This window comes from Trypanosoma melophagium, assembly GCF_022059095.1.
Source record: "Trypanosoma melophagium isolate St. Kilda chromosome Unknown ctg23segment0, whole genome shotgun sequence".
Classification (NCBI taxonomy): domain Eukaryota; phylum Euglenozoa; class Kinetoplastea; order Trypanosomatida; family Trypanosomatidae; genus Trypanosoma; species Trypanosoma melophagium.
The window spans coordinates 161,195-187,613 of NW_027125153.1; the positions used below are offsets into that span (position 1 = coordinate 161,195).

At 38.3% G+C, this 26,419-nt stretch overlaps 6 protein-coding genes across 6 annotated transcripts; 5 read left to right on the forward strand and 1 right to left on the reverse strand.

Moving 5' to 3' along the window:
* Window positions 1–4,442: 4,442 nt before the first annotated feature.
* Window positions 4,443–5,633, forward strand: LSM04_006077 (Mannitol dehydrogenase; the record flags this gene model as incomplete). The annotated part of the gene is made up of 2 exons (XM_067330210.1): window positions 4,443–5,459; window positions 5,514–5,633. The coding sequence occupies 2 exons, from the start codon at window positions 4,443–4,445 to the stop codon at window positions 5,631–5,633; spliced, it is 1,137 nt and encodes a 378-aa protein (XP_067191490.1).
* A 1,540-nt stretch (window positions 5,634–7,173) lies between these two features.
* On the forward strand, window positions 7,174–10,110 carry LSM04_006981 (uncharacterized protein; the record flags this gene model as incomplete). The annotated part of the gene is made up of 1 exon (XM_067330211.1): window positions 7,174–10,110. One exon carries the CDS (start codon window positions 7,174–7,176, stop codon window positions 10,108–10,110), a length of 2,937 nt encoding a protein of 978 aa, XP_067191509.1.
* Window positions 10,111–10,808: 698 nt separating this feature from the next.
* Window positions 10,809–15,917, forward strand: LSM04_008062 (DNA-directed DNA polymerase; the record flags this gene model as incomplete). Its single annotated transcript, XM_067330212.1, has 1 exon — window positions 10,809–15,917. The coding sequence occupies one exon, from the start codon at window positions 10,809–10,811 to the stop codon at window positions 15,915–15,917; it is 5,109 nt and encodes a 1,702-aa protein (XP_067191538.1).
* Window positions 15,918–16,963: 1,046 nt separating this feature from the next.
* Window positions 16,964–18,574, forward strand: LSM04_004679 (Glutathione synthase; the record flags this gene model as incomplete). Its single annotated transcript, XM_067330214.1, has 1 exon — window positions 16,964–18,574. One exon carries the CDS (start codon window positions 16,964–16,966, stop codon window positions 18,572–18,574), a length of 1,611 nt encoding a protein of 536 aa, XP_067191463.1.
* A 1,904-nt stretch (window positions 18,575–20,478) lies between these two features.
* On the reverse strand, window positions 20,479–20,688 carry LSM04_006103 (uncharacterized protein; the record flags this gene model as incomplete). The annotated part of the gene is made up of 1 exon (XM_067330215.1): window positions 20,479–20,688. The coding sequence occupies one exon, from the start codon at window positions 20,686–20,688 to the stop codon at window positions 20,479–20,481; it is 210 nt and encodes a 69-aa protein (XP_067191491.1).
* Window positions 20,689–21,923: 1,235 nt separating this feature from the next.
* LSM04_005121 (PPM-type phosphatase domain) lies at window positions 21,924–24,422 on the forward strand (the record flags this gene model as incomplete). Its single annotated transcript, XM_067330216.1, has 1 exon — window positions 21,924–24,422. The coding sequence occupies one exon, from the start codon at window positions 21,924–21,926 to the stop codon at window positions 24,420–24,422; it is 2,499 nt and encodes an 832-aa protein (XP_067191470.1).
* Window positions 24,423–26,419: the final 1,997 nt, after the last annotated feature.

Genomic DNA, 26,419 nt, shown 5'->3' on the forward strand with positions numbered 1-26,419 from the left:
TATATATATATATATATATTATATACTTTTTATTTATGCCTTGATGGCCATCGTCACGCAGTTACCCAAATGTTGCGTGAGCGTGTGAGATTTTTCTTTTTTTCCTTCACATTTCCCTTTTTTGTTTTTATTTGCGTTTTTTTTTTTTTTTTGTTGTTGTTGTTGTTGTATTTGTTTTTTATTTCGGTGTTTGCCATTTTTTTTTTCTTTTTCGCTCTCTCCTTCCCCCATCGCCATTCCTCGTGGTACACTCTTCCTTATGCTGATGCTTTTTTTTTGTTTTTTGACGTTTTTTTTTTCGTTTTTTTTTTTTTTCGGCTTCTTGTTCGCAATTTTTTTTTCTTTCTTTTTCTCCTTTTCTTTATTGCGTGGAAACGATGTAACGAGTGCGTTCTGATTGTTTTTTTTTTTTTTTTCTCAACATGAACGGAAACGAAAGAAAAAAAATGGGGATGAAACACTGCAATAGATAAGAGAAGGAAAACGGCTGTGAATTCTCTTCTCTTCTCCCTATCTTTATTCGATATATATATATATATATTTATTTATTTATATTTATATTTATATTTATATTTATATTTATTTATATATATATTTAATATTTATATATAGTATATCACTATTTGCATTTCTACCCGCATTTCAGTGCGTGAAATGGGTGCTTTTTTTTCCTTTTTATGAATCTCCTTATATTTGTTACGAATTTGTTGTTGTTTTGTTTTGTTTTCTTGCTGTTCTACAAAACATCCCTTTTACATGTGAGAAGTGACTCGTCTAAATATTGGGAAAAAAGGAAAAAAAGGAATTGACGATAGTAGTAATAGTAATAATAATAAAAATGCTGCTGCTATTCATATATATATATATATATACTCATTGTTTTTGCATTAATGTTTGCTTTTGTTTATGTAAAATGTGGGTTTTTTTATCTCTTATCTTTTTTTTTTGTTTTTTCTCTTTTCCTTTCCACTATTAAATTTCAATATTCCGTCGTTCTTTTTTTTATACCTCATTATATATATATATATATATATATATATATATATATATGGCTATGTGTGTGTGCTTTACTTTCTCTCTTCTCTCTATTGTATTCATTCTGTGGGGTCCATTGGGTGTAAGCGATAAAGGAGAGAAAGAATGGAGAAGAGAGAAAATAAAGTAATATAAAGTAAAGGACGATATGAGAAGAAAAGGAAAATGCTGTTTGGATATAGGAAAAAAAAATATCAAATAAATGAAAAAACAAATAGAAAAAGAGAGAAAGAATGAAAAAAAGACATTATTACGTTACGATATTATTAGAAAGGAGTAAGAAAAAAAAACGAAACAAATTTAGAAGAGCATCTTTAGATGGCTGTAGTAATGTGCGCCTTTTTTGAATACATGCTTCTGATATATATATATTTATATTTATATTTATATTTATATTTATATATATTTATATATTGTGGGCAATACGTATGCGTGAATAAAGGATTAAGAAGAGGAATACAACGAGCAAAAGAAGAATGATAAGGCGATCAAAATGATAGTATTTTGATGGTCCTTATGAATATAATAATACTAATAATACCAATACTATCACTATTAATAGAAATTCAAACAATTTAACTAAAGAGAAATCAAAGAAATCCGATAGAATGGAAGGAATATACAGTGAAAGAGGGATCCACTAGAAATGGATATTTTTCTTTTTCTTATTTTCTCTTTTATTACAATTGATTGATGTTTATTCTCATCATACGGACCTCTAGGAAGAGTGGTCGAAGAGTTTATATATATATATATATATATATATATATATATAATAAAATCCTATAAATACAGTTTAAAGAAGCTAAAGAGAGAGTCCTCTGTGATTGTAAGAAAATAAAAGAAAGAGTAAAAAAAAAAATATTTTGTGATTCATTTGTTTGTGCGCTGCTGTAATAAATAAAAAATAAATAAATAAGAGAAACGGCTGGTAGTCATAAGTGAAGATATGTAAGGAGCGAAATATATGAAAAGGAAGGATTAAGTTGTGTAGCAGAGATAGAAAAAGAGAAAGAAATACACACTCCTACACGTATATAAGTATATTCATTTATATTTATTTATTTATATTTTATATGTGGGCGCGTATAAAAATGAAAAGAAAGAAACGAAAAGTTACATGCGTAGAAGAACGTCGTTCGCACATGTTATCAGTTATGCTCTTTTCAAGGAAAGAACAAATGGATGGAGAGAAAAGAAAAAAAAAGAAGGAAAGAGAAATTATAATAATGATAATAATAGCAATAATCATCAATAATAGTCATAATTATCTCATTCATTTGCTGTTTTCTTTTTTTGGGGAGTTGTTTGTTTTCTTCAGATTGACGACATCTCCTTATCCACATTTATTCCTCTTTTTTTTTTTTCTTGGATTCTCTCTGTGGGGCTCTCTACAGGAAGTTCAGGTAACGATGACTCATTGTTATTATTATTGTTATTATTATTTGTTGCTCTCATTGCACTTTTTTTTCTTCTTGGTACTCCATCTATGTGCCTAACTAACGCAGAGTAGACGTATCGTTTTTCGAATTCATGCATTCCTCTAGAGAGGAAGAAAAAAAAAGAAAAGAAAAGAAAAAAAGAGAAAAATTCTATTTTACTCATTTTTATTTTATTTAGTTATGCTCGTTTTTCTTTTTTTTTGTCGTCTTTTTTGTTTTTCGTTGTTGTTGTTGAGGCTAATAGTTAAACAGTGAGTGGTCCAGTGTATTTCAGTATACTTATAATTATACTTATATATATATATATATATATATATATACATGGTGGACTGAAAAAGGACGTGTACAACACGCAACATTTTTCTTTTTTCAGAGAGTGTTCGGATTTCTTTGGAGTTTTTTTCATTTTTTTTTTAATTCGTTTCTTCTCTTTATTATGATCCTCTTTTTTTTATTATTATCTTATTTCCTTGTGGTCCATTCTTACACCTATTACTATTAGTATTATTATTACTATCACCATTATTATTGTTATGCTTTTTTTCTTTTCCGCATATAATGCAAATATTGATATAAATACATGATATATATTTTCACCTTATTTCTCTTGTGTTTGCGTACTTCTTCTGTTTTCCTCTTCTTGTTTATTCTCTCTACAGTTGTCTGTTCAAGAGAAGAAAAAAAGAAAGAAAGAAGGATTGAGAGACCCTCTTTGTGGGTTCAGTTTTACTGCTGTTTGTTTTTCTTTCTTTCGTTGTTTATTTGTCGGAATGATCGTCTTTCGTTAACGGCCCACACGGAGTGAAAAGGGGAAAGAAAACGTCAAACAAAACAGCGGGGAATAAAATCAGAAGAAAAAAAAGAAAAAAGAGAAGAAAAAAAAGGAGTGATGGGGGTGTGGGTGCGTGCGATTGGAAAGAAGAAAGGAAAGAAAAAGAATTGGAATGAAATCAAAAGTAACAGTGAGTATTGTATATATTCATATATATATATATATATATATATATATATATATATATATATACCCCCACACTCCAACGATATTACGATAAGCGCAGTGTTTCAGTTCTTATTATTTCCAGCAGTCATTTTAAAAAGAATTATTGTTGAACGGAAAAGAGGGGCGGGAGTTACAGTCAAACAAAGAGAAAAAAAGAAAAATAACGGAAGAGAAAATAAAAATAAAAACACAAATGGAACATTTTTTTTTCTTTTGCTTTTGAGACTACGGGTCTTTAAACTGACTTTCTTACGGAATTGTCTCTGCGTCTTTTTTTTCTTTTTGACACTTTTCTCATTTATCTCTTTTTGTCTTTTTTTTTCTATCTATTTCGTTATTTTCTTTTCCTTTCTTTCTATGTTATTTTGTTTGAGTAATTGAGCTTCAGGGGCCTTTCAGTTTTCTTCTCCTTCTTTTTTTTTCTGTTTCTTCTCACTTTCTTGGTCTCTCCTCTCACTCCCGTCACGACAGATCAAAGAATACGGAAGAGAAATATATAAAGAATGGCAATTAAACAACAAAAAAAAAAGACATTATCTTCACTAAACCGTATTATTTTTGTATACTCCAAACAAAAGTACAAGGGACAATATAAATAATCAAAGAAAAGAAAAAAAACAAAAAGAAGAATACATTCATGGAGTTACACAACAGTACAATCAAGGACATTCCACCATGTGTGGAGGGACTTGGATTTGACCGGAGTAATGTCACTCCGGGCATTATGCACTTTGGTGTGGGACAGTTTTGCCACGGTCATTTCATTCTCTACGTCCGGGATCTTCTCCGCCTCTGCAGGAAAAGACAGAGATTGTTATATTGATTGGGGCATCATTGGTGTAAATGTTCCTGCAGGCGCAAATGAAAGGCGCCATGTATCAAGACTTTAAAAAACAGGATTGCTTATACACACACTCACCACAATTCCAACAGACGGGAAACCATCGCAATATTTAATGGGATAGATGTTGGATTACTTCTATGCCCCGAAGGAACAGGCAAAAGGGTTAAGTGTGTTAACTGATCCATGTATCAAAATTGTCTCCCTCACCATCACAGAGGGTGGATACAACATTGATGAAAAGAAAGGTGTTTTTTACGTTTCCAATAAAGGCGTCCGACACGATCTACATAACCCACACACTCCCAAAACGGTATTTGGTTATATTGTCGGAGGTCTACGTCGTCGCCGTGATGCTGGAGTGGCTCCTTTTACAATTATGTCCTGTGATAACTTGCGGCATAACGGGGAAGTGGCAAAGAAGGCGGTTCTCAGTTTTGCCCGCAGTGCGGATATGCAATTAGCGGCGTGGATTGAAAAACATGTCATGATTCCAAACAGCATGGTCGATCGCATTACACCCGCCACCACACCAGATAAACGGATTGAGTTAAATAAAATGACAGGCATTGCCGATCGTCAGCCAGTTGTGGCGGAGGATTTTTGTCAATGGGTGATTGAAGATAAATTTAATAACAGGATTCGTCCACCGTGGGATCGTGTGGGAGTTACATTCTCTTCAGATGTGCCGGGATATGAAAACGCCAAGGTGCGTATATTAAACTCCTCCCACATTCTTCTCACTTTCCCCGCACTTCTGCTGGGCATGAAGTACATTCACGAAGGTATGCAGGATCCAGACATTTACCGATTATTAAAGGAGGCATTAGAGAAGGATTTCCTCCCCACACTGCGAGTACCCACTGGAGTGGATATTGTGCAGTATAAAGATAAGATTCTTTCTCGTTTTGGAGATGCCGGGATGGGTGATCAAATCCTGCGTGTGGCCGGTGAGGGCTGTGCGAAGGTTCAAGTCTTCTGGACAGAGAATGTTACAGCTATTCTGAAAAATAAAATTATGGATTGCTCCCGCCTTGCATTTGGTATTGCGGCTTATTCGGAAATGCTACGGGAGAAGGATGAAAAGGGCAATACGATTCCTGTATTTGAAACAAATCTCCCAAAGGGGTATAAAACACTTGTGGAAAGTAATGATTTGGCCGCCGCTCTGCAATTACCGGCATTTGACTCCTAGCGTGCACGCGATCACGCAGTACTCGATCGTGCTATTGTGATGTACCGCAGAGTTATTCGCGAACGTGACGTACATGCCGCCATGCCGTGGAAGGTAAAGGATAAGAAGGCACACATGTAAAGAAAAGAAAAGAAAAGAGAGAGAAAAGGTTTAAAGAAAAAAAAGGCCATAGTGTAGAGCCTTTGGTACTTGATATTTCTATTTCTCTCTCTCTCTCTCTGTGTGTAAATACGTGTGTCTGTGAACGTTCTCTTAAAAGGGAAAGGGAAAAAAAAGAAAAATAAACGTGGGGAAGTTATTAAAACGATATTTCACGACAAAAAAAAAGAACAACCAAAGAACGTTCTTTGATATTTTTTAATTTTTTGTTCTTGTTTCTGTTTATATATATATATATATATATATATATATATATATATATATATATATGTGGGTATATATATAGATGGCCTTCTCTTCGCCAATACGAAAACAATAATTTATTTACTTGATTCATATTTCTTCTTGTAAGTGGATGATTTATCTTGTGTCATCTTTTAACAAAACTACTGTTCATGTTAGGGGTGGGGGAAAAAGGGAGGGAGGGATGTCCCTTTTAACATGTCAGGCATTACTTTTGGGGGGTCCTTCGTCATGTTTTTTTTTTTTAGTGTCTTTGTTAAGTATCACTCTTCTTCTGTTTACATGACCATTTTATTTTATATATTTTTTTATTTTTTTTTCCTCACGTTGTTTTTATCGCTGTTTATGCAGTTTTTTTTTCCTGATAGCTTCCGAAATGAATGATCGAACCTTGCGTAAATTTTGTTATCTTTTCTTCTTCACAGTCTGCCAAAAGAAAGTTCTCTGAAAAACCCACCCTCACACCGCCTGAGCGGGAGGCGGGTTAAAAGGGACTTCTCAGCACTTCCATTTCGTCAGCTTTGTTGTTTTTTTTTTTAGGAAAAACAATTTTAGAGGAAAAATATTGGGATGCACATATGATCTCATGGGGAAAAAAGTTGATTCTTACACAAAATTATTTTATTACTCTTTATTTCTTCTATTTTATTTGATTTATTATGCGGAAGAGCAAGGTTTAGATTATTCTTATTGTTGAAACGAAGAAACAAGGTAAGGGAAGGGAAAGAGAGACACAGGGAGTGTGCGTGTCTGAGTGACAATGTGTATCACCACTCTATTAAGGTGAGGATAAAAAAGGAAAAAAAGGGAGCGAAAAAAAAAAAACAGATGTCTGAAGGGAATTACATCTTTTTATTTTTATTATTTATTCATTTATTTATTTATTATTATTATTGCTGTTATTGTGTTTATTTTTATTTGTTATTTATGCACCATTTTTTTTTTCTTTCTAATTTATTTAACGGGAAGGGAAAACGGGTTTGTAGTTCTGAAGAAGGAATAAGGAATAGAGAAAGAAGTGTGTGAAAAAGAGAGAAGGAGCAACTTGAAGACGTTAAGAGAATTAACGAGAAAATACATCATACGTGTTACACACAGGGTATTATTTACATAAGTAAGCACCGAAAGAGCGAAGGAAGGAAATAAAGGAAAAGAAGAAACGCAAAAAAAAAAGAAAGGAAAAAAAAAACAAGAGCAAACAAACAACGAAAAAAAATAAAAAAAAACACACACACAAAAAAAAAAAAGGTGCGAATAAATGACTGTGGTGATAGATCTTTTCGGCCGTCCGGGGTCTGGTGTTAACGAGGGATCTGTCAACTCCACAGATGCGGCCATATTTACAGAAGTACCAGAAACACCGCGAGTGTTAGCCGACTCTCACTCCTACTTGGCATACACCATGAAACGCTCACAAACCCTCCGCGTCGTACAACGCGCCACGCTGTTAAAAGGTTCTCTGCGGGCCCACACAAAACCCATTCACGCCGTACGATTTGTGAATTACCGCAGTAATGTTGCGGCCTCTGCGGCTGAAGGGGAATTCTTTGTGTGGGTTGTCACAGATGACTCTGTTGGTGTGGGTCGTGATACAGATAACGCCGAGGGTGGGGCGCGATTGAGTGTAAAGGTCTACTTTAAACTAAAGGACCCCGTCACTGTACCGTGTTTCTCGTTCTTTATTAACGCAGAGAATAAACGGCCGGATCTACTCATCTTGTATGATACACAAGCCGCTATTCTCAAGAGCTCGACGTTAATAGCTAAATATGATAGAGAACCGCTAGAGGCAACACTGCGACAGAACAGCACCTCATTACGTACACTGCAGCGAGCTGTCAGCATCCAGAACAGTAATAATAATAATGATAATACTCCGGCTTTATGTGCGGTGGGTTCTGGTGGTTGGTTTGCCTTTACAACAGAACCAACAATGGTGGCTGCGTGTACATTGCAGAATCGCAATACACCATCGTGGTTGTGCTGCGGTGGTGATACCGTGCGGGCACTGCAGTTATTGGATACACCACTGGAAGAGAGCAGCACTGTACTTGTGGCGGCCACCACACAAGCCGTCTTTCAATGGACTCTCACCGGTGATGCCGAACCAACACTCCTCCGCCGTTTTGTGGTTGGTCCAGATGCTTCTATTGTGGCAATGGAGAGCTCACGTGAGACATTCGCCGTGTTTGATGATAAGAAGCGCGTGGCGGTTGTATCTGTACAGCCACCGGAGAACTTTTTGTGTACACAGTATGTAATGCCAGCTCAAGTACGACGAGGTGGATTGTGTTTTAACCGTGTGGGTGGAGTCAGCAGTGTGTTGGTGGATATATCTGATCGACTCACGGTGTTTGTGTTAAGAGGACCAGAGAAGAAGGGAGATGAAACCGCCACGCAGCAAGAGCTAGAAAAACAGACACAATCACAGGAACAAAGAAAGAAAGCAGCAACCATAACAACAGCAGCAACAACAAAGGGAAAAGAGACGAGTCCCACTCCCACTGCAGATGTGAAGACGACAATAACAACCACAACGGCCTCTGGGAATGTCGGCGGGAGAACCATTGAAGCACGGGCGGGAAGCAGAATTATTGCAAATTTGGTAAATCAATTGGGTCTTTCTCCTTCACAGGTACACAGCGGCACCAGCGCCAGCAATAACAACAATCATAATAATAATAATAATAATAATAATAATAATACCATTGCTGCTGCAGGGACATCAACCACCTCGTCTGTTCCACAACGCACAAGTCCGTATGTGCACGGCAGTCGACCGGCGACAGCTGGACTGGCAGCCACTAGTGGAATAACTCCACCATCCTCATCGACGTTATCAAAGACAGGAACAACAACAACAACAACAACAACAACAGATGCCGTGAAAAGAGAGGATGTGGCTCATAAGACTAGTCCTGGAGTTACTAATACTAATACTACTGTTGCTGCTGGTAGTACTAGTACTAATACTGGTGGTAATACCACACGGCCTGCACTGCATAACGCTTCTCTTCCACAAGCTCCAACTGATGGTGTACTGGCAGCTGCTGTTTCGCAGTCTGAAGATGAAGTGCGTCAGGCATTAAAACGCCTAGAATCTGCAATGGCCAACACCTCACAGATCCTTCAATTGGTCCCGGATACGATTCGTCGTGATCATGAGCAACTTCTAAACCTCGGCTTAGAGGCACAAATGACAGAACTGCAGCAACAAATGCAGAAATTACCATTACAGCTACAGCACCAACAACAACAGCAACAATCCGCAAGTGGTACCAGTTCCGCCGCCTTTGATACTTACGCACTTGTCATGCTTATGGATGCCTTATCCCGCAACATTGCGAAGGGAGTAACTCGTGGCGTGGAAGAGTCTATAGCGACGCATCTCGATCATGAGGTGCGCCAAGCAATGGGAAATCGTGTTCGTAATGCCCAAAAACAAGTTCTTAAAAATCGCCTGGATGAAGCCCTAAAGGAAAGCACCACGCAATTCGTCAGTCAACTCGATCAGACGGTACAAGGTGTGGTGCGGCGCGAACTCGCTGAGCTCCTTGGTAGCATTAATGGATCTCTAAAGATGTTGGAGAATGAAAACAGTGCCCTGCAGCGGGAGTTGAGTCTAGTTATGTCGAGTGGTGTGGTGGAGGAGATGCGGCAAATGCGGGAGGAATTACGTACACTGCGAGAAACCGTTATGAGTCGTCAAACCGCCGCGAATGGATCTTCCTCTGCACATGCCACAAGTTCTTTCCAAGGCAGACGTCCGGCGCCAGAGACAATTCTCTCCACCGCCCTCAGTCTTATGCAGGAGCAGCAGCAGTATCATCAGGCACTGCAGTACTTACTGCAATGTCATCAACCCCCACTGGTGCTGCAATTCCTCAACACACTCAGTCACAATCACGAGGGTACGTACTCCGATCTTATTGAGGATACATCCATCTCGAATGATGTGTGGTGTCAGGTGTTATTGCAACTCGTAGAGGCGGCGGCGACAAGTACGGAGATGCAGCGGGAGGTGGTGGTGAGTGTGACGGTTGATATTATCTCAGAGCGGGAAGGCTTGTTAGCTAGCACGCATGGGAAGAAGGTCACCACAGCCATGCGGGATTTTGCTCAGAAGTTAAGACAGACGACAACAAAGGTGGATTTTCTGCAGAGTATTAAGGACTTGGAGAAGCTGGTGCAGTAAGAAATAATAGAAAAAAAAAAGGAGTAGCAAGAGGAGGAAGAAGAGGAATAATGATAATAATAAGAGAAAAACAGAAGAAGAAAGGGGGCAACAAGAACAACAATGACGGCTGTGACAGTAGCTATTATTCAGGACGTTGTTATTATTATTATTATTATTATTCCGGAATTAGTATTGGTGTTGGTCGTATGATCGTAGTGGGGGTAGGATAATAACAGTAAGAATGAAATAAGTAAATATATATATATATATATATTCGTATTAGATTGGATTTATCTACGTGACTGTGAATGATTTTATAGCCGCTTCTATGTGTTTGTGTGTGTGTATATATTTGTGCCTTGTGGAGGCATTTGAATGCTCTTTCGACGTTTTCTTTTTTTTTTTCTCAATCTTTTTTGTTTTTGCAACGGAAGGCGTGCTAAAAATGCATTGCTGTGTGTGTTTAGTAAATTCTTCATTAAATATACCTGTAGCATATTATATTATATATATATATATATATATAATATTCATTTTCTGCCTCGTGACATCTTTAATAGATGGGTCGACACACTTGTGTAATCCATAAAAAATCTTCTTATTTTCCTTCTTCCCATTTTTTTTTTCTTATTTTATTTATAATCACATAGTTTTTTTTTTTTTCTGTGGGGTTCCTCCTCCCTCTTTCTCTCCATTTATTCATTTATTCCGCTTATATGCAGCGCACATTACGTCGGTGTACACCGTTGCTTGTACTGCCTGCGTGGCGGCGGGCTATTTGTACTGGCGTTGATAGTAACAATAATAACAATCATCATCATCATGGTAGTAGTAGTAGTAGTATTATTGTTGTTGGGAGAAACATAGGGAGTTCAGCACTGCGTGAATACCGCCGCTTCGCATCTTCCATGATAACAAAGCGGAGAAGTCGAAGTAAGACTGCACGTGCAGAGGCCGCTAGAGTAAACACGGAAACCACAAGACGACAAACACAACAGAAAGAAGAAGAGAAGGAAAAAGAAAAAGAAAAAAAAGAACAACAACAAAAACAAAAACGACAACAAGATGATGTGGAGGTGATACATAGAAAAGAAGAAACTTTGGTGAAGGCAGCAGTAGAAGCAGTGGTAGCGGAGGCAGACTTGATTCAACAAAAATATATGAACAGTAATCCAGTCTATACTAGTAGTAGTAATAATAATAGTAGCAACAACAACAACAACAACAACCCTAATGGGACCTCTTCTCCTGTTAAAACCACAGAAGGCCGTGGAGTAAATACGGCAGCCGCAGAAATAGGTACTCTGTTAGATCTTGAAAATCCACTAAATCTTCGTTTAGCAACTCTTATGCAACAACCTGGGAAGGCGGTTCGTGCCATTGCGGTAGCATATTCCACAAAGCGGGATTTTAACTTTGAGATTGATTTTACAGATATTGCCTCTGGGGTAACACTGCAGTGTAGACTGGATAAGGTGCGAACGGTTTACATGTCGTGGGTACGTCAATTCCACGCCGCATGGGTAGTGCTGTTTGTGCCTACACTCGCCTCTGCCAACTCAACACTTTTGGAAAATGCAATATTGTTTAGTGGAATAGGTAGAAGTGGTGTGACCAATACTACCGCTGGTGGTCTTCAAACTGCGATGGGATGGAAGAAGGAGATGGAGGAACCAGATCACATTATTCTATCCTACACCAAAATTCGAGAGGTACTCTGTAAAGTTAAACGTGATGAACAGTTGAATAATGAATTACTGAGTAATGCTGTACTTAACGCCTACCCAGATGATTGGAATAATTTCATTCACTCACCCAATTCTTGTTCACCCATGGCAGTTGTAACATCTGCCTTTGAATTTCGTCCAACTCCCGGGCAATCGCCTCTTAATAAATCTCTCCTGCACGCACAACTCTCAACAGCTGCAGCAGCTCTACAACCACCTGGTAAACGCAGTGCATCATCACGTACGCATGCTGCTCATACGAATAGTACTAATACTACTAATATTACTACTGGAGGAGGAAATGCAAAAAAAGAATCTTGGATGTTGGTGTTTGTATCTGCACCATTGGCAAGTGCCTCTTCTAATGCAGCTACTGCGGCTGTACCACCTATGCAGGATCTTCTCACGGGTGAGTTTGTAGAACCACTATTGCTTGGTGAAAGAAATGTCATTTACATTATTGGTACAGGAACTGCTGCGGAATGCTTTGCACAGTTTCCACTTGTGCGAAAAGGCAAGCAGAAGGTTTCCATTCTCTTGCAAGACATAGAAAATCAACTAGGATTACGACGACAAAACCGACCTACACTTACAACAACACTTGCACAGGCGCTAGATCTCTTTTCACGCTATACATGGATGGGATTAATGCAGCCAGAAGATGGAGCACTGCGGGTACCGCGGGCTCCTAATACATTTGCCATGTTACATAGACGATCTGTAACATGTGAAATTGTACCAAATTTCTTGGAATCGATAGTCCCAAAAGGACATCATCTTTCCATGTCTGGCATTGGTGGTATGATAAATGCCGATGGCAGTGGAAATATGGGAGGAGGAGGAGGAGGAGGAGGAGGTGCTATGGCACATGGAAAAGTGAATCGCCGCCTGGATGAACATATTAAGGCTATTTTTAACAATAATGAACGACTTGAACGGGAAAAGGAATGGCGTACGAAATTACGTAATTGTGGTTGTTTCTTTGTAGAAGTAAAATCTGCTAATGTGACGGCAGCTCGTCGTGCCGATAACCCTTTCTCTGCTCGTAATGGTATTGTAGAGTTTCATGGTCAATTATGGCCCTCATTGGATGGGGAGGGGGCGAGAAAATCACCGCCTGTGGAGACGCTAACGGCGAAATTGAGTGCCAATGGTGATGTGAAATCATTTGTAGATCCTAAACGTTGTATTCCAGAAGCGTTACCAACAGGAAGTGAAAATGGATTATTGGGAAAGAAACATAAACCTCAGCCACTTGCTTCTGGTGGTATTATTATCGCATGGGACGTAAAACGTGTTCTTTTGTTTCTGCGGGATAGTGAAAAATTACGAGAGTTTCTGCATAATGGTGGTCGTATTTGGTGTGCACAGTATGCACAGTATCTTTTACGGGGTTTTAACCACGATAACTTAAGCACCATGGAACGAACCCTTTTACAGTATAATATGGGACAAGGTAAATTACATTCCCTTGAGAAATTAAAGATAATTTTTGAAAAACAACTTGATATCGCTGTGAATACGCGTCAACTTATTTCTATTTTACACCGTATGGATGGATTATTAGCTGCTACAGAGATGGAAATTCGTGGTTTACAACTTGCTAATCAAGCAGAAGTAACAAAATTCTCTCAACAGTTAAAAACAACCCATGAAAAATTGGAAAAACTTGTGAATGATAAAATTATGGAGTTTACTACTGGTATGGATGATGAAGTACGAAAGCGAATTAACTTTAGATCTCCACAAGATATTAGTACTATCATATATGGTGGGGCACTTTGTCGTCATTTAAGTTCTCGTTATTTATCACCTCAACAGGCGAAAACACCAGTAACGGCGATATTGCCACATGCGGTCTGCCGTGTAACAGGAACACCAATACCAGATGCCTACACACAACCAGATACTCTCTTGGGATTAACAGGAACTACTAGCGGTGGAAATGTTAGCCATAACAAACGCGGAGCTTCTGGTCTCACAGAAGCATCTATACGTTCGGCTTTATCGACCATAGAAAAATTTACAGCACGAAATACTTTGGATAATCTTTTAAATTGTACAGCTGTCGTGGTAGTGACATGCAAGGTACGACCTGGTAATTTTCTTGAATCCTTTTGCTTACATTGTCCCAGTAGTGATAGTGAGGATGAACTCCGGTATAATGTTGCCATTGATGATGTGGTCCCTGTAACAGATGAACCTGAATTACTCACTGTGATGCAATTGAAGGAAAAAATTGCCAGTTATAAACCCCTACGTGCGTTACAACCCCTAAAAAAGCATGGAAAGAAAAGCTACGATCTACGTAACCTCCTCATTCTCACCAACTGTGCGCATGATAAACTCACCGCACTGGTAGAAACAGGTATAGTGCAAACAATGTCAGAAACCGTACTTGGCCGCCATAATGATGAAGGGGGAATTCTCGGACTGGAACGGGTGTGTTTCTGTGATCTCCATCGTGCCTTTCCGCCCCCAGGAGAGGGCAGTGATAGTTTTGAGAATGACTTTATGGGCCTCGTGGATGCTGCCGAACATGCCGGATTTTCTGCCCGGGCTAACTGGGAAGCCGCCGCCCGGGAGTTCATCCCTCCCAATACTAATAATATTAATAATGCGAATAATAATAATAAAAATAATAATAATAATAATAATAATAATAATAATAATAATAATAATAATAATAATAATAATAATAACACTGATAAGAATAGTAGTCATAGTATTAAAGGAGGGGGTGATGGAGTGGCGAAAGCTATTAGAGCGCTCATCTCACATTGTGCCGCTCTCGCCGGTACGACACGAGATCCATTCCGCAGTACCCAACCGCTTCCATGTGCGTTAAATACCGGGAAGTGTAATACACATCCGCAGGAACGTGCCTCTACACGGGGTTTGTTGTGGATTGTAACCCCCGTAAGACTTCATCCGTTATTACATAGATGTCTACGTGGACGTAATGCATCATCAGGGGCTGACGCTATTGAACGTATTACAGTGTTACTTTCCGCAGAAAGGCAAATTGATCTCTCTTTCTTTAAGGCACTTCAACAGTTACGATTTACCGAAAAAAAGATGCAGTTATTTGAAGAAGGAGCTTTATTCCGTGCTGTTTTACCAGAGTGTCGAGATCGTGTACATGGTGAACTCTGTCATGTCGTTACCGCTACTGGTCGTCTCTCATCTCAGTCACCAAATTTACAAAATATTCCAAAAGAGGAAGATTTACGTCGTCTCATTGTATCACGCTTTGGAAGTGGTATAGGACGAATGATAGAAGCCGATTATAGTCAATTGGAAGTAGTTGTATTAGCAGCACTTAGTCGTGATACTCGTATGCTGCAAGAATTAAGAGATAAGGTGGATTTTCACTGTCTTCGTGTAGCACTTATGACAAAGGAACCCTATGAAGATGTGGTTCGCAAAGCCAAAAGAGAAAAAGATCCTCATTATATTCAATTACGTCAACAAGCGAAAACCTTCTCGTTTCAACGGCAATATGGTGCAGGTATTTCTACCATTGCGACAACAACAGGGTTAACAGAGCAGGAAGTAGAACGACTTATTGCGGCAGAAGAACAACATTATAAAGAACTTGGTCGTTATTATCGATTAGTAACAGACTGTGTCGAGGCTGGAGCAGATCGATTATTGCGTTTACGTACATTAGATGCACCCACTTGGGCACCTGCGATGCGACGTATGATATTGTTAACAGAGCCTATGCGTTACTTTGTAGTACCCACAGGAAGTAAGTTTGATTTTACCAAGGACCGTAAAAGCGTTCCCAGATTAAAGAATTATCCTGTACAGGGATTGGCTGGTGAAATTGTACAAATTATGTGTGGTAAAATTATTCGACGTTTTTATGAGCGAAATAACTATGATAACAAGGCTTTTCTAGTGAATACTGTACATGATTGTGTCTGGATAGATGCCCACGCATCTGTAGCAAATGAGGTAATGCATGATGTAACGACTATTATGTCATCTACATCTGAAGTTATTGGTAGTTTATGGCCGGATATGAAACTCGATGTGCCCTTTAACGCCGATGTTCATATTGGACCTTCTTTGGGGGAACTCTCAAAATAAATGATGGTTACTAATATATATATATATATATATATATATATACTGTTACTAGGAGTATTATCTTCAGTTTGCTGTGGTGGTCTAGTTCTCTGAACGCACAAGAGAGAAAGGAAAAAGAAAGAGAGAGAGGGAAAAAAGGGTGAGTAAAGAGGTGTGTGTGTGTGTGTGGTGAAGCAACCATACAATATCGCGTGGTTCTTGTTCTTGTTTTTATTACTATTATTATTAGCGTACTTTGTGTTTGGTCGTATTTCTTTGGGGGTATTCTCTCTATTCGTTGAGAGGAGACTCTTTCAATTACCATAGAGTGTTATGAAAGATAGAGTGAGAGGTGAATGATTAGTTTTTTTTTGTTTTGTTTTTATTATTATTCTTTGGTATTACAACTGTTGGACTCATTTAACAGGGAAAAGACTGAAGAGAAGGCAATGAAAAGAAGGATGTTTAAGAAACGAAAGGAAATACAAAAAAAAAAGAAAAAGAAAGACCGGGACTTTGGAGTGAGTGAAAGAGAGGAAAAAAAAATGAAAGGGAATGAATAAAATAAAAACATTTTTGTTTTTTGTAATTGAATAGGAATGTAATGGGGGAGGAATGAATGTGAGGTTGAAGTAAGAGGGACTCGTCATCAGAACTGGAACAAAACCTGTAGAGAGCAATAATGAAAAAAACAGTGATATGGTACTTTCTTTTCTCCTTTTTCTTCCCCCCTTAACCGTTTTTTCTTCTTATTCTTCTTTGTTGCTATTCCCGTCTTTCTCACTGTGTAATTTCACTCTTCTCTTATCCCTTATGGGCAGCCACACTGCTTCTGGCTCAATAGGTTTCTTTCTTGACTGTACTCTCTCCCTCCAATATGGTGGTTTCCTATATATATATACATTAGTTCCTCTCACCTGTTTCTGTTATGTTTTGTTTTTATTCTTTACTTATTTTATCTATTGCTTCCTCTTCCTCCTCTACCTATTTATATTATTTAGCCCCTGGTACAACCGTTATTAGTTTAATTATTATTACTATTATTATATTTCAAAGGAAAAAAACAGATGTCAACAACAACAACAACAACAAACACACCGCTACTCTTTAAAAACACGGAACAGCTTGTGGCGAAATGCATGGCATTGGGTCTCATCATGCAACATGGTCCACACGATATCACGCACGCCTCTGTAGCACTGCAGCCAGTGCCAATACCACGCACAGAGTTTAACACCTTGTGTGGGCGGCAGTCGTTGTGGAATGAGGCGGTGGATAACACCGCACGGAACTTTATATTTCTGCGGGATGCCCTACGGGAAACAGCCGCCAGTGATACGGGATTCACCGGCCGGCTTGTACAGATCTTGCAGGAAGTTTATATTGAGAATAAAGTGTATCAATCCATTATGTTAGGTGTATTTCGTACGGATTATATGCGGAGTACGGCAGCAGCGGAGTGGAAGAATGTAGAGATTAATACGATCAGTTGTTCCTTCGCCGGATTATCACCTCTGGTGACGGATTTCCACAAGCATCTCGCGGCTTATCAACGGGCTATGCAGAGTGAAACCCCGAACCATAATAATAATAATAATAATAATAATAATAATAATAATAATAATACTCAAGTTCATCAGGGTGTGTTGGAGCGGAGTACATCTGCGAAGGATGTGCCTGAGGCCCTAGCGGCGGCCGTACACGTTTGGTGTGCACAACAAAACTTTGATGCTCTTCGAACAGCACATCAATCAACGCATTCGATCGCATTAAAACAACCAATTGTACTCTTGGTGGTGCAGGAGAATGAACGCAATACCGGTGATCAATACGCCCTTTTATTTGAGATATTAGAAACCCATGGCATTATCTCTCTGCGTCGAACACTGGAGGAACTTCACACAAGTATGGAATTACAACCAACATCTAATGGAGTACCGCTGGCGGTGGTGGATCGTCGATTCCCTGTTGCCGTTGCCTACTTTCGCAGTACATATGTTCCTGCAGACTTTCCAACAGAGTCGGCATGGGCCACACGACTGGCATTAGAACGCAGTAGTGCAATTAAATGCCCAAGTGTGCCATATCATCTGCTTACATTTAAGAAGCTACAACAATTGTTATGTGATGTGGATAACGTGCTTATACCAATTGCCTTTAAAGGGGATGTGGAAAAGGCACAAGAGCTGCAACGACACTTTATGCCACAGTATACACTTAACCCAGCGGAAGTGGGAGAGGCGGCAGTGGAAAAAATTATTCATGAGGCATTACAGCGGCCTGAACAATTTGTACTAAAACCACAATTAGAAGGCGGTGGAAATCTTCTCGCTGGTAAAGAAATGTGTGCTGCACTTAAGGTCGCTAAAGAGGAAGATCCTGTTCAGTATAACCGAGTACGACGTGAATATATATTGATGGCTCATATTGATTATCCAGTTTCCTCTGGTGCATTCCTTGTGCGTGAAGAATTCGTACAGTTGGAGCATAACTTGTGTTCAGAGCTTGGTATCTACGGTGTCATACTCACTGATGGTAATAATAATAATGATAGTAATGGTGTTATTGTTCTGCGCAACTCCTGTGCTGGCTATATTGTACGTTCGAAACCTGCTAATGTGGAAGATGGCGGAGTCATGGCAGGTGTTGCTGCCCTGGACTCACTGACACTAATCTGAGTAAATGAACGAAAAAATAAATAACTGATGGGTAGGTAGGCAGGTGGGTGGGAACTACTACTGTATTACCTTCGTTTCTGTTTGCTTTTTATGTTTTTGATGTAAATTGTCAATCAAAAGTGTGGGAGTAGAAGCAACAGAATTATTTGTATTATTATCTCTATTAATGCTTCCATTACTGTTCTGATTTCTTTGTTTTCTCTCACTGTGTGTCTGTTTTATTAAATCACCATTATGCTTCCCTTCCTGTTGTTCTTCTCTTGTGTTTTTTGAATTCAATCATCCCTTTTCTTTTTACGGGTATCTATTCCGTTACTCACAGTAAAACATATACACATATAAACAAGTACACAAAGTAATATATATATATATATATATATATATATATATATATAATGTGCATGTGCGCAAATGTTGTTCTTATCATCAACTAGTGGGCAGTCAGCTGCATATTAGTTCTTTCTCATGAACCACTGCGGCGTTACCCCGCTTGAAGATCTCCCACTATAATAATTCACCTCCCTAATTAAGCTTTTTTCACAGTCAGTGAATAATAATGGTAATAATGATGATTGCTTATCTCGATTCGACAGAACAATAAATGCTGTAAAATACATAACCGCAGAGAAGTCTGATATTATCCCTCTCCCCATCTGTTTACTATTGATGTTGTTTTATTTGGTTTCCTTGCATGGCAAAGGAAATTTTTAAAAAAGTGCTGGAGGCGTTGTTTACCCTTTGCCACGGGTTCACTCAGACATATTGCCTTATTACAATAAAAAAAAATAATAATAATGACCCCATCTATTTTGACTTCATATTATGTGTTTTTCGATCCTTTTTTTCTCGCTTTACTGAGAAGAAGAGAAGAGGAGGAAAGAAAGAACGTGTTTGCACAAGTGGTACGGCATGTCAAACTGAGAAACAACGTTTGCCGATAGGGCCAGTACATCAGCACATCATTAACGGGGAAATACTAAAGATATTTCTCGCTTTCTGTGGTTTGACCTTCGGCTTTCGGGGTATGAAAAAAAACGCTCCCACACCCTTCCACGCCAAAGACACTCAATAATACTTAATGGCAAAAACAAAATTAAAAAACTTTTCCCAATGGCATTTACAATTTCGATCATATAAGTTGTGCCAATAAATACTCAATTGCAAACAAAACGAAAAAAAAAAAACTGTCGCACCCTCACGCACAAAAAACAAAAAAAATTGAGGGTGTTTAAAGCAAATATAAAAACTTCTTTGTGGGATCATCACTGCTCGTAAGCTATCGTAACCTGCGGGATGGTTAATAGCTTGCCGGGTCCCAGACGTGGTAAAATAAACAAAAATAGAAAAATAAAAATTGGTCGTGTTAAAAGAGATAAAATGAAAAATTAAAACTGTCTTGCAAAAACATAAAATGTTTGTAAAATTAGAAAAATTTATTTGGTTGCGGGTGGGTGGGCTTTTTCAAAACTCTTTTTCGAGTTTTGGGCGCGTTGAATAAAAACCCTTTTTGGAGGTGTTGGGGGTGTGTAAAACTAGGTAATTGCATGAATACAAAAAGTGAAGAATAAAAGAAACAATCAATGTTCTAAGAGTATTCGAGCATTACAAAGGAAGCTAATTGATATTTATATTCTAACTCTCCATCACTCCCTGCGTGTTATTGGTTAACTCAACTAAAGACGTTCGTTCACTCTCTCTCTCTCCTAGAATTTCTATTTTTGACACGCTTGTGCTCCTTGCACGCTGCGAGCACGGCTAATTCTTTTCTTCTTTCTCTTGTTTCTTTTCTTCTCTTCTTATCCAGTTCATTTGATCCGATTTATCCGAATAAAAGAAAAATAGGTATATTACATTTCTAGTGAGTGTGAGTGTTTGTGTGTTTATCAATAATGCCCCCTCGCTTTTCAAAGACCACCAGCAGCAATATTCCCTTCAAACAGCGGGCTCTCAATATCTTTCAGACGTACAGACGCGATATCTTTTTTTCGCTGGTGGCTCTCCTCGCGCTGGGCATTGTGGCCCGCCGGGAGTTGATGGTCCACGGGGTGTTGGGCCGCCCAGAGCGGGTGGAGGTCCTGCCGAGGGTCGAGCGGGAGTTTGGAAAGGGCGGACATCGAAAGAATGGGGCCGGGGATAATGCATAATAAGGGAAAAAGACGTGAATGAATTATATATATATATATATATATATATCTAATTTTTTCACTTATCACAGTTTCACTTTTTCTCCCTTTGTTAATCTTTTTCTCTCTTGTTCTTGTTATTATGTTTTCGTCCGCTTCGTTTCTTTTTTTTTTTTTCTGGCTCTGGTTACGTATATATGTCTTGGTGTGAGAGAGAGAGAGGGAAAGAAAGGAGAGATGGGAATGTCTGAAAAACAAATGCATAATTGAAGAAAGAAGTTTACCGTGTGTTGTTATTAGTTGTTGTTGTTTGTGAGTAACTCAAAAAAAAGAAGGTGAAAACAGGAGGTATTGAGAGTATATTAGAGGAGATAATCTCTTTATTCACCTCCATCTCACTCTTTCACTCTCTCCTCCCTTTCCTCCTTCCCACCCTGTGTCTTTATTCATATATATATATATATATATATATATCTGTGTTTGAGAGTATTTCTATGCTCCTTATGGTGATATATTCCTCTTAACGCTTTTTCCCCCTTTATTGTGATGGTTTTTTCTTTCTTTCTTTCTAGTGCTTTTTTTTTCTCTTTATTTATTTATTTATTTATTTCTTCTTCTTTTTCTTATTTTTGGATTGCAGCGAAGATTTGAAGGAAACGAAATACTGGCAGGCATAAAGTGCCGCATCTCCTCTCTAGCCACCGCCATTGCACCAGCAGGAGCGGTAAAGAAAAGTGAGGTGCGAAGTGTGTGCTAATTAGAGCCAAACAAGGCTGATAAAATTAGAAAGGGAAACTCCACACAAGCAAGAAAATTTAAACAAAACAAAAAACAAACAAAAAAAAAGGGTGGCGTGAAAGACGAAGGACGAAGAATAAGGAGAAGAATTCAAAAACAAAAAAAGAATACAAGGAAAATTACAAAAACAACAACAACCACAACAGTGAAGGAAAAGGCATAAGGTGAAAAGGGGGAAATTTTTTTTCTTCTCCTTTCCTTTGTTTTTTCTTCTTTTTATCCTTTATCATTATTATTGGTATTACTACTATTTATTTGGCTGTATAACACACACACACATACATACACACTATCTCTCTCTCTCTCTCTCGCTGTCTCTGTGAGTGAGTGAATAGGGAGGTGTCTATCTATCTATCTATCTATCTGTCCATCTGTGTGTGTTCGAATTGTAAAGAAGCGTGAACTCTCTATTTCTATCTCTCCCAGTAATGTACATGTCTGTTCGAAAACCCCCGCTCGCCACTTCCATCGCTGAAAACACCACAAAACCCGGTGTGTTGCGTAATAAAGGTGGTGATGTGGGCGGAACGACGGGAGAAAACATTAATAGCAATAGCAATAATAACAATAACAATACACGGAGAGTGACGCCATCGGTGCCAAAGACAGTACCGCCCCGTAGTAATAATGCCCGTCGTGGTAGTGGCAATCCACTTTTCTTTAATTCCCTGCGGGGCGGGGCATCGGCGTATCAAACCACCAATTCCCTCTTTACAGGAAGTTCCATGCAGAGGACATTGGGAATACCAAAGACAGAGAACACCTGCGATAACACCAATAACAGCAATAACAACAGTAGGAGTCTGATAGGAAAAGATGAAGAGTCGTCTGCCCATGTTGGGAAAGTGCCATCCCCTAGAGGTGGAAATGGACGTAGTATTATAGAACGTCGATTGCCTCCTAAACCAACGGCAAAACGGAATGCCAGTGATAATGTAGCTGCCGTTCTTGGAGGTGGAAGTGGTGGTAATTCAGCACTTGGTACACATAATAATAATAATAGTAATAATAATAATAATCGTTATAGCAATGGTGGTACACGAAAGGCATTTTCCGGTCCCCCGTCCACACGTGTACCGGCAAATCAAGGCGGCAGTGCGGGGAAAACATCTCAGCAACAACAACGGCCACATCCTCCTGGTAGTGGTGGACCCAAATTGGGTGGATCACGTCCCATTCAATTTGCATTAAACGCGAATGGCAATCAACGACTCTCACCAATGCCACCACGTCCTACCTCTATGTTTAGACAAGCTAAAAGTGGTGTAGAAACATCTATAGTTTCACCACGTAATGCACTAGGAACAGGAACAGAAACAGGAGGAAGACAACAAGATACGGTGGATCCATTCGCCACTACACAAGTATTAAATGGATTGGGTCCAAAACTCGCATCCGATGTTGATAGTGGTGGTGGTGGTGGACGATGGGGTAAAAATGCTTCCACACCATTTGCATTGGCATCTGTTAAATTACAACAGTTAGTTTCAACACAGTCACCATCCATTCCAAGTCTCCCATCTGCACATCGAACTAGTATTCCTAGTGGTGTTTTGAGTGGAGTAAAACGTAGTCCTAGTGTTACAGAAGATACATCTAGTAAGAATAATCTTCAGTATGATTTTCGTGTGGTAGCGAGTACGGGGAAAGGTTTTAACTCTCCTATTAAACTTACGACAGGTGTAGGTTGTGTTCAAGGACTTCGTCCTACAATGGAAGATGAACATTTTATTAGATTAAATGCATCATCTGTAGCAGGACAATCTGTATCTTTGTTAGGTATTCTTGATGGACATTGTGGTCGTCGTGTAGCAGAGTTGGCATCAAAGTATGTACCTGAGAACTTTCTATCCCATTCTGCACTTGGTGAAAATAATGCTTTGGCCTTTGTAGAATCTATTATACAAACTGATCGGGCAATCTTTCATGCACTAGGCAAAGGAGAAGTAAGTGGACCTGGTGTTAGTTGTACAAGTAGTGGTGGATGTACTCTCATTACTGCGGCTGTACATGGGAGAATGTTATATGTAGCGTGTTTAGGAGATGCTCGTGCGGTGCTTTATGATGGCAATATGACAATCCCAATGAGTGAAGATCATAAACCCACTAATAAGAAGGAACACACACGTATTCTTCAATGTGGTGGATTTGTGCAATTTGGTAGAGTGTGTGGTATTCTCGCCGTGAGTAGGGCCCTAGGCGATTATGAATTCAAATTTAATGGCAATCGATTCACCGCTAATAGAGAACTTATGGTTTCAAACATTGCGGATGTACGACAGATCAATTTAACAGATTCTAGTAAATTTCTCTTAATGGCATGTGATGGTTTGTGGGATGTGGTGGAGAATGAGGAGGCCACACAGTTTGTGCGGGATTTCCTCAGTTACACCCCAGATGTCGGCTCCTCACCGGAATCCACCAAACGTGCATTAAACAATTGTTGTCAAAAACTCGCTGAGTTTGCCGTTGATCGTGGAAGTACCGATAATGTATCTGTTATGCTTCTCTTCTTTCACGATGTGGCTGATATTGTGGCGAGTTTTGATAAACCGGGCGGCGGTGTTGTGCCAACACCACCTCATCATGCCGTTTCACCACGACTAACTGGCCCAAGTAGAGGTTATGTCTTGGGCAGTAATAATACTAATACTATTAGTAATAGTAATAGTGGTATTGCTGGTGGGAGTGGTGGGGTGCTACACGATGGAACCACATACACAGGCAATAGCAGTTATAACAGCAATATTAATAATAATCGTAATATCCATACCAATACTAATAATGGAATGGGTGGTGGGAATAATAATAATAATAATAATAATAATAATAATAGTAATAGTGGTGCTATTGGTGGTGGTGGGATAAAGCGGCCTTCAATGCTTTCAGGCTCTTCATTGTATGGTCGAGGTCGTTCTATGTGGTGAGAAGTGAGCGAGTAGACTATTGTTATTCCTCTCTCTTTTTTTCTGTGTGTTGTGCTTAGAAAGACTGAAAGAAGAAGAAGAATAGAAATAATAAAACGGAGTGGGAAACTTTGTGATGGAAAGTAGAATGGATGGTGTTCACTGTGAATATAGTCTCTTATTATTCTTCTTGTTATTCTTGTTCTTGTTATTCCGATGAATTATACACCTCGCGTTTAGTATACACGTGCATATATGTATATGTATTTATATCTGGTTTTGTATTTATGTACACATTTCTACAGTTTGCTCTGCGGATTTGGGCTGAAAAAAGAAAAAGAAATATATAAATGGATGGATGGATGTTTGTGTTTGTGTTTGTATCTGTAGAGCATGAAAAAAGGAAATGAGAGATGGTGGGGAAAAAGAGTTAAGAATGACTACATAATTACATATATATATATATATACATAGAGTTGAGGTGAAATTCTAAACCACATTGCGCACAAGAAATGGAGGTGCGTGTATGTAATGTATTTACGTATGAAATTCTTTCCTTCTTTCTTTGTGTTTGTTTGTATCTAACTTTCTGTGTGTGTGTGTGAGTTGGTGTTGCGTTCGTACTCATTTCTTTTTTTTTTCTGTTTTTTAATTTTTTTGTCTTCTTTTCATCCTATCCATTGCTTATATATCTTTGTATGCGTGCGGGTGTAGTTTTTTTTTCTTATGGGGTAGTAGGTTGTGATGTAAACAATATATATATATATATATATATATATATTAGCACGAAAACAAGAAAGAAAGGAAAAAAGAAAAATAATAATAAGCCGCAATAGCGAAATAAGAGAGATTCTTTTTTAGATTTCTTCTCCTTTTTTTTGTTGCTTTTTCATTTATTTATTTTTATTTCCATGCGAGCGATTGGAAGGCAAAAAAAGATCGCTTTTTCTTTTTACTTGTTAAAATTATTGCACCTTTCATAATCTCCCAAACTCTATGGATAGGCCGAAGGAAATAATAAAAAAAGAAACGAAAAGAAGAATGAGGCAAGAAACAGCGAAGAAAAAGAAAAAAAGAGAAAAAAAAAAGCAAATGTAACAATGTATAGGCATACAAACAAACAAAAAAACAAACAAACAAACATGTATACTCGTATGTATATTTATACAAGAATAGTTTTTCTTTTTTATTTTATTTTATTGTTTTATTTTATTTATTTACTATAACCTGTCTCAGGTGATGTGGAAAAAGAGAGAGAAAAAGAGAAATCCAATGAAGGGGAAAATAATAAGAAAAAGAAAAATGAAATGAGAAGAAGTAGAGATGGTGAACGAAGTAAAGACCAGTCCAACTCATCCAGACAGTTTAATCAGCCGTTTTGATTTTTCTTTTCTTTTTCTTTTTACTCTCCGCTTTATTATTATTATTATTATTATTATTATTATTATTATTATTATTATTATTATTATTATTGTTTTTTCTTTTCATCTTCTTGTTCTTCTTCTTACTATTACTATACTGTTCTGGCATTTTTTTTTTCTTTTTTCTCTCTTCATCTGACCATACTTTTTTTCTGTGAAGATTCCTTGACAATGGAGTTAGATGTGTCTGCCGGCATGGGTATTTATTATTATTACTATAAATTTAAAAAATGAAAAGTGCCAATAGAAGTAAGAACAGGTGTGGTTTAGAAAGAACTGTGAACAAAGAGGAAAACGAAAAAAAAAATTAGAAAAAGATGAATTAAATGGAATTGAATAGTAAGTGGAAATAAAAATAAGACACGCAGAGAGAGAGTAAGCTGTTGAACCAATGGAAGGACAGAGAGAGAAAGAGAACAAAAGAGTAAAAAGATGGATTTTATTGTATTCTTTCTTCCCTTATATATATATATATATATAGGTATCGTGCTTCCCCTTTTTACTGTTATTGTTATTATCCCTCTTTTTGCTTTTTTTTTTTTGCACGGCAGCGGTGCGACCCTTAATTGCTTTTTTTTTTGGTGTTTTTCACCACTG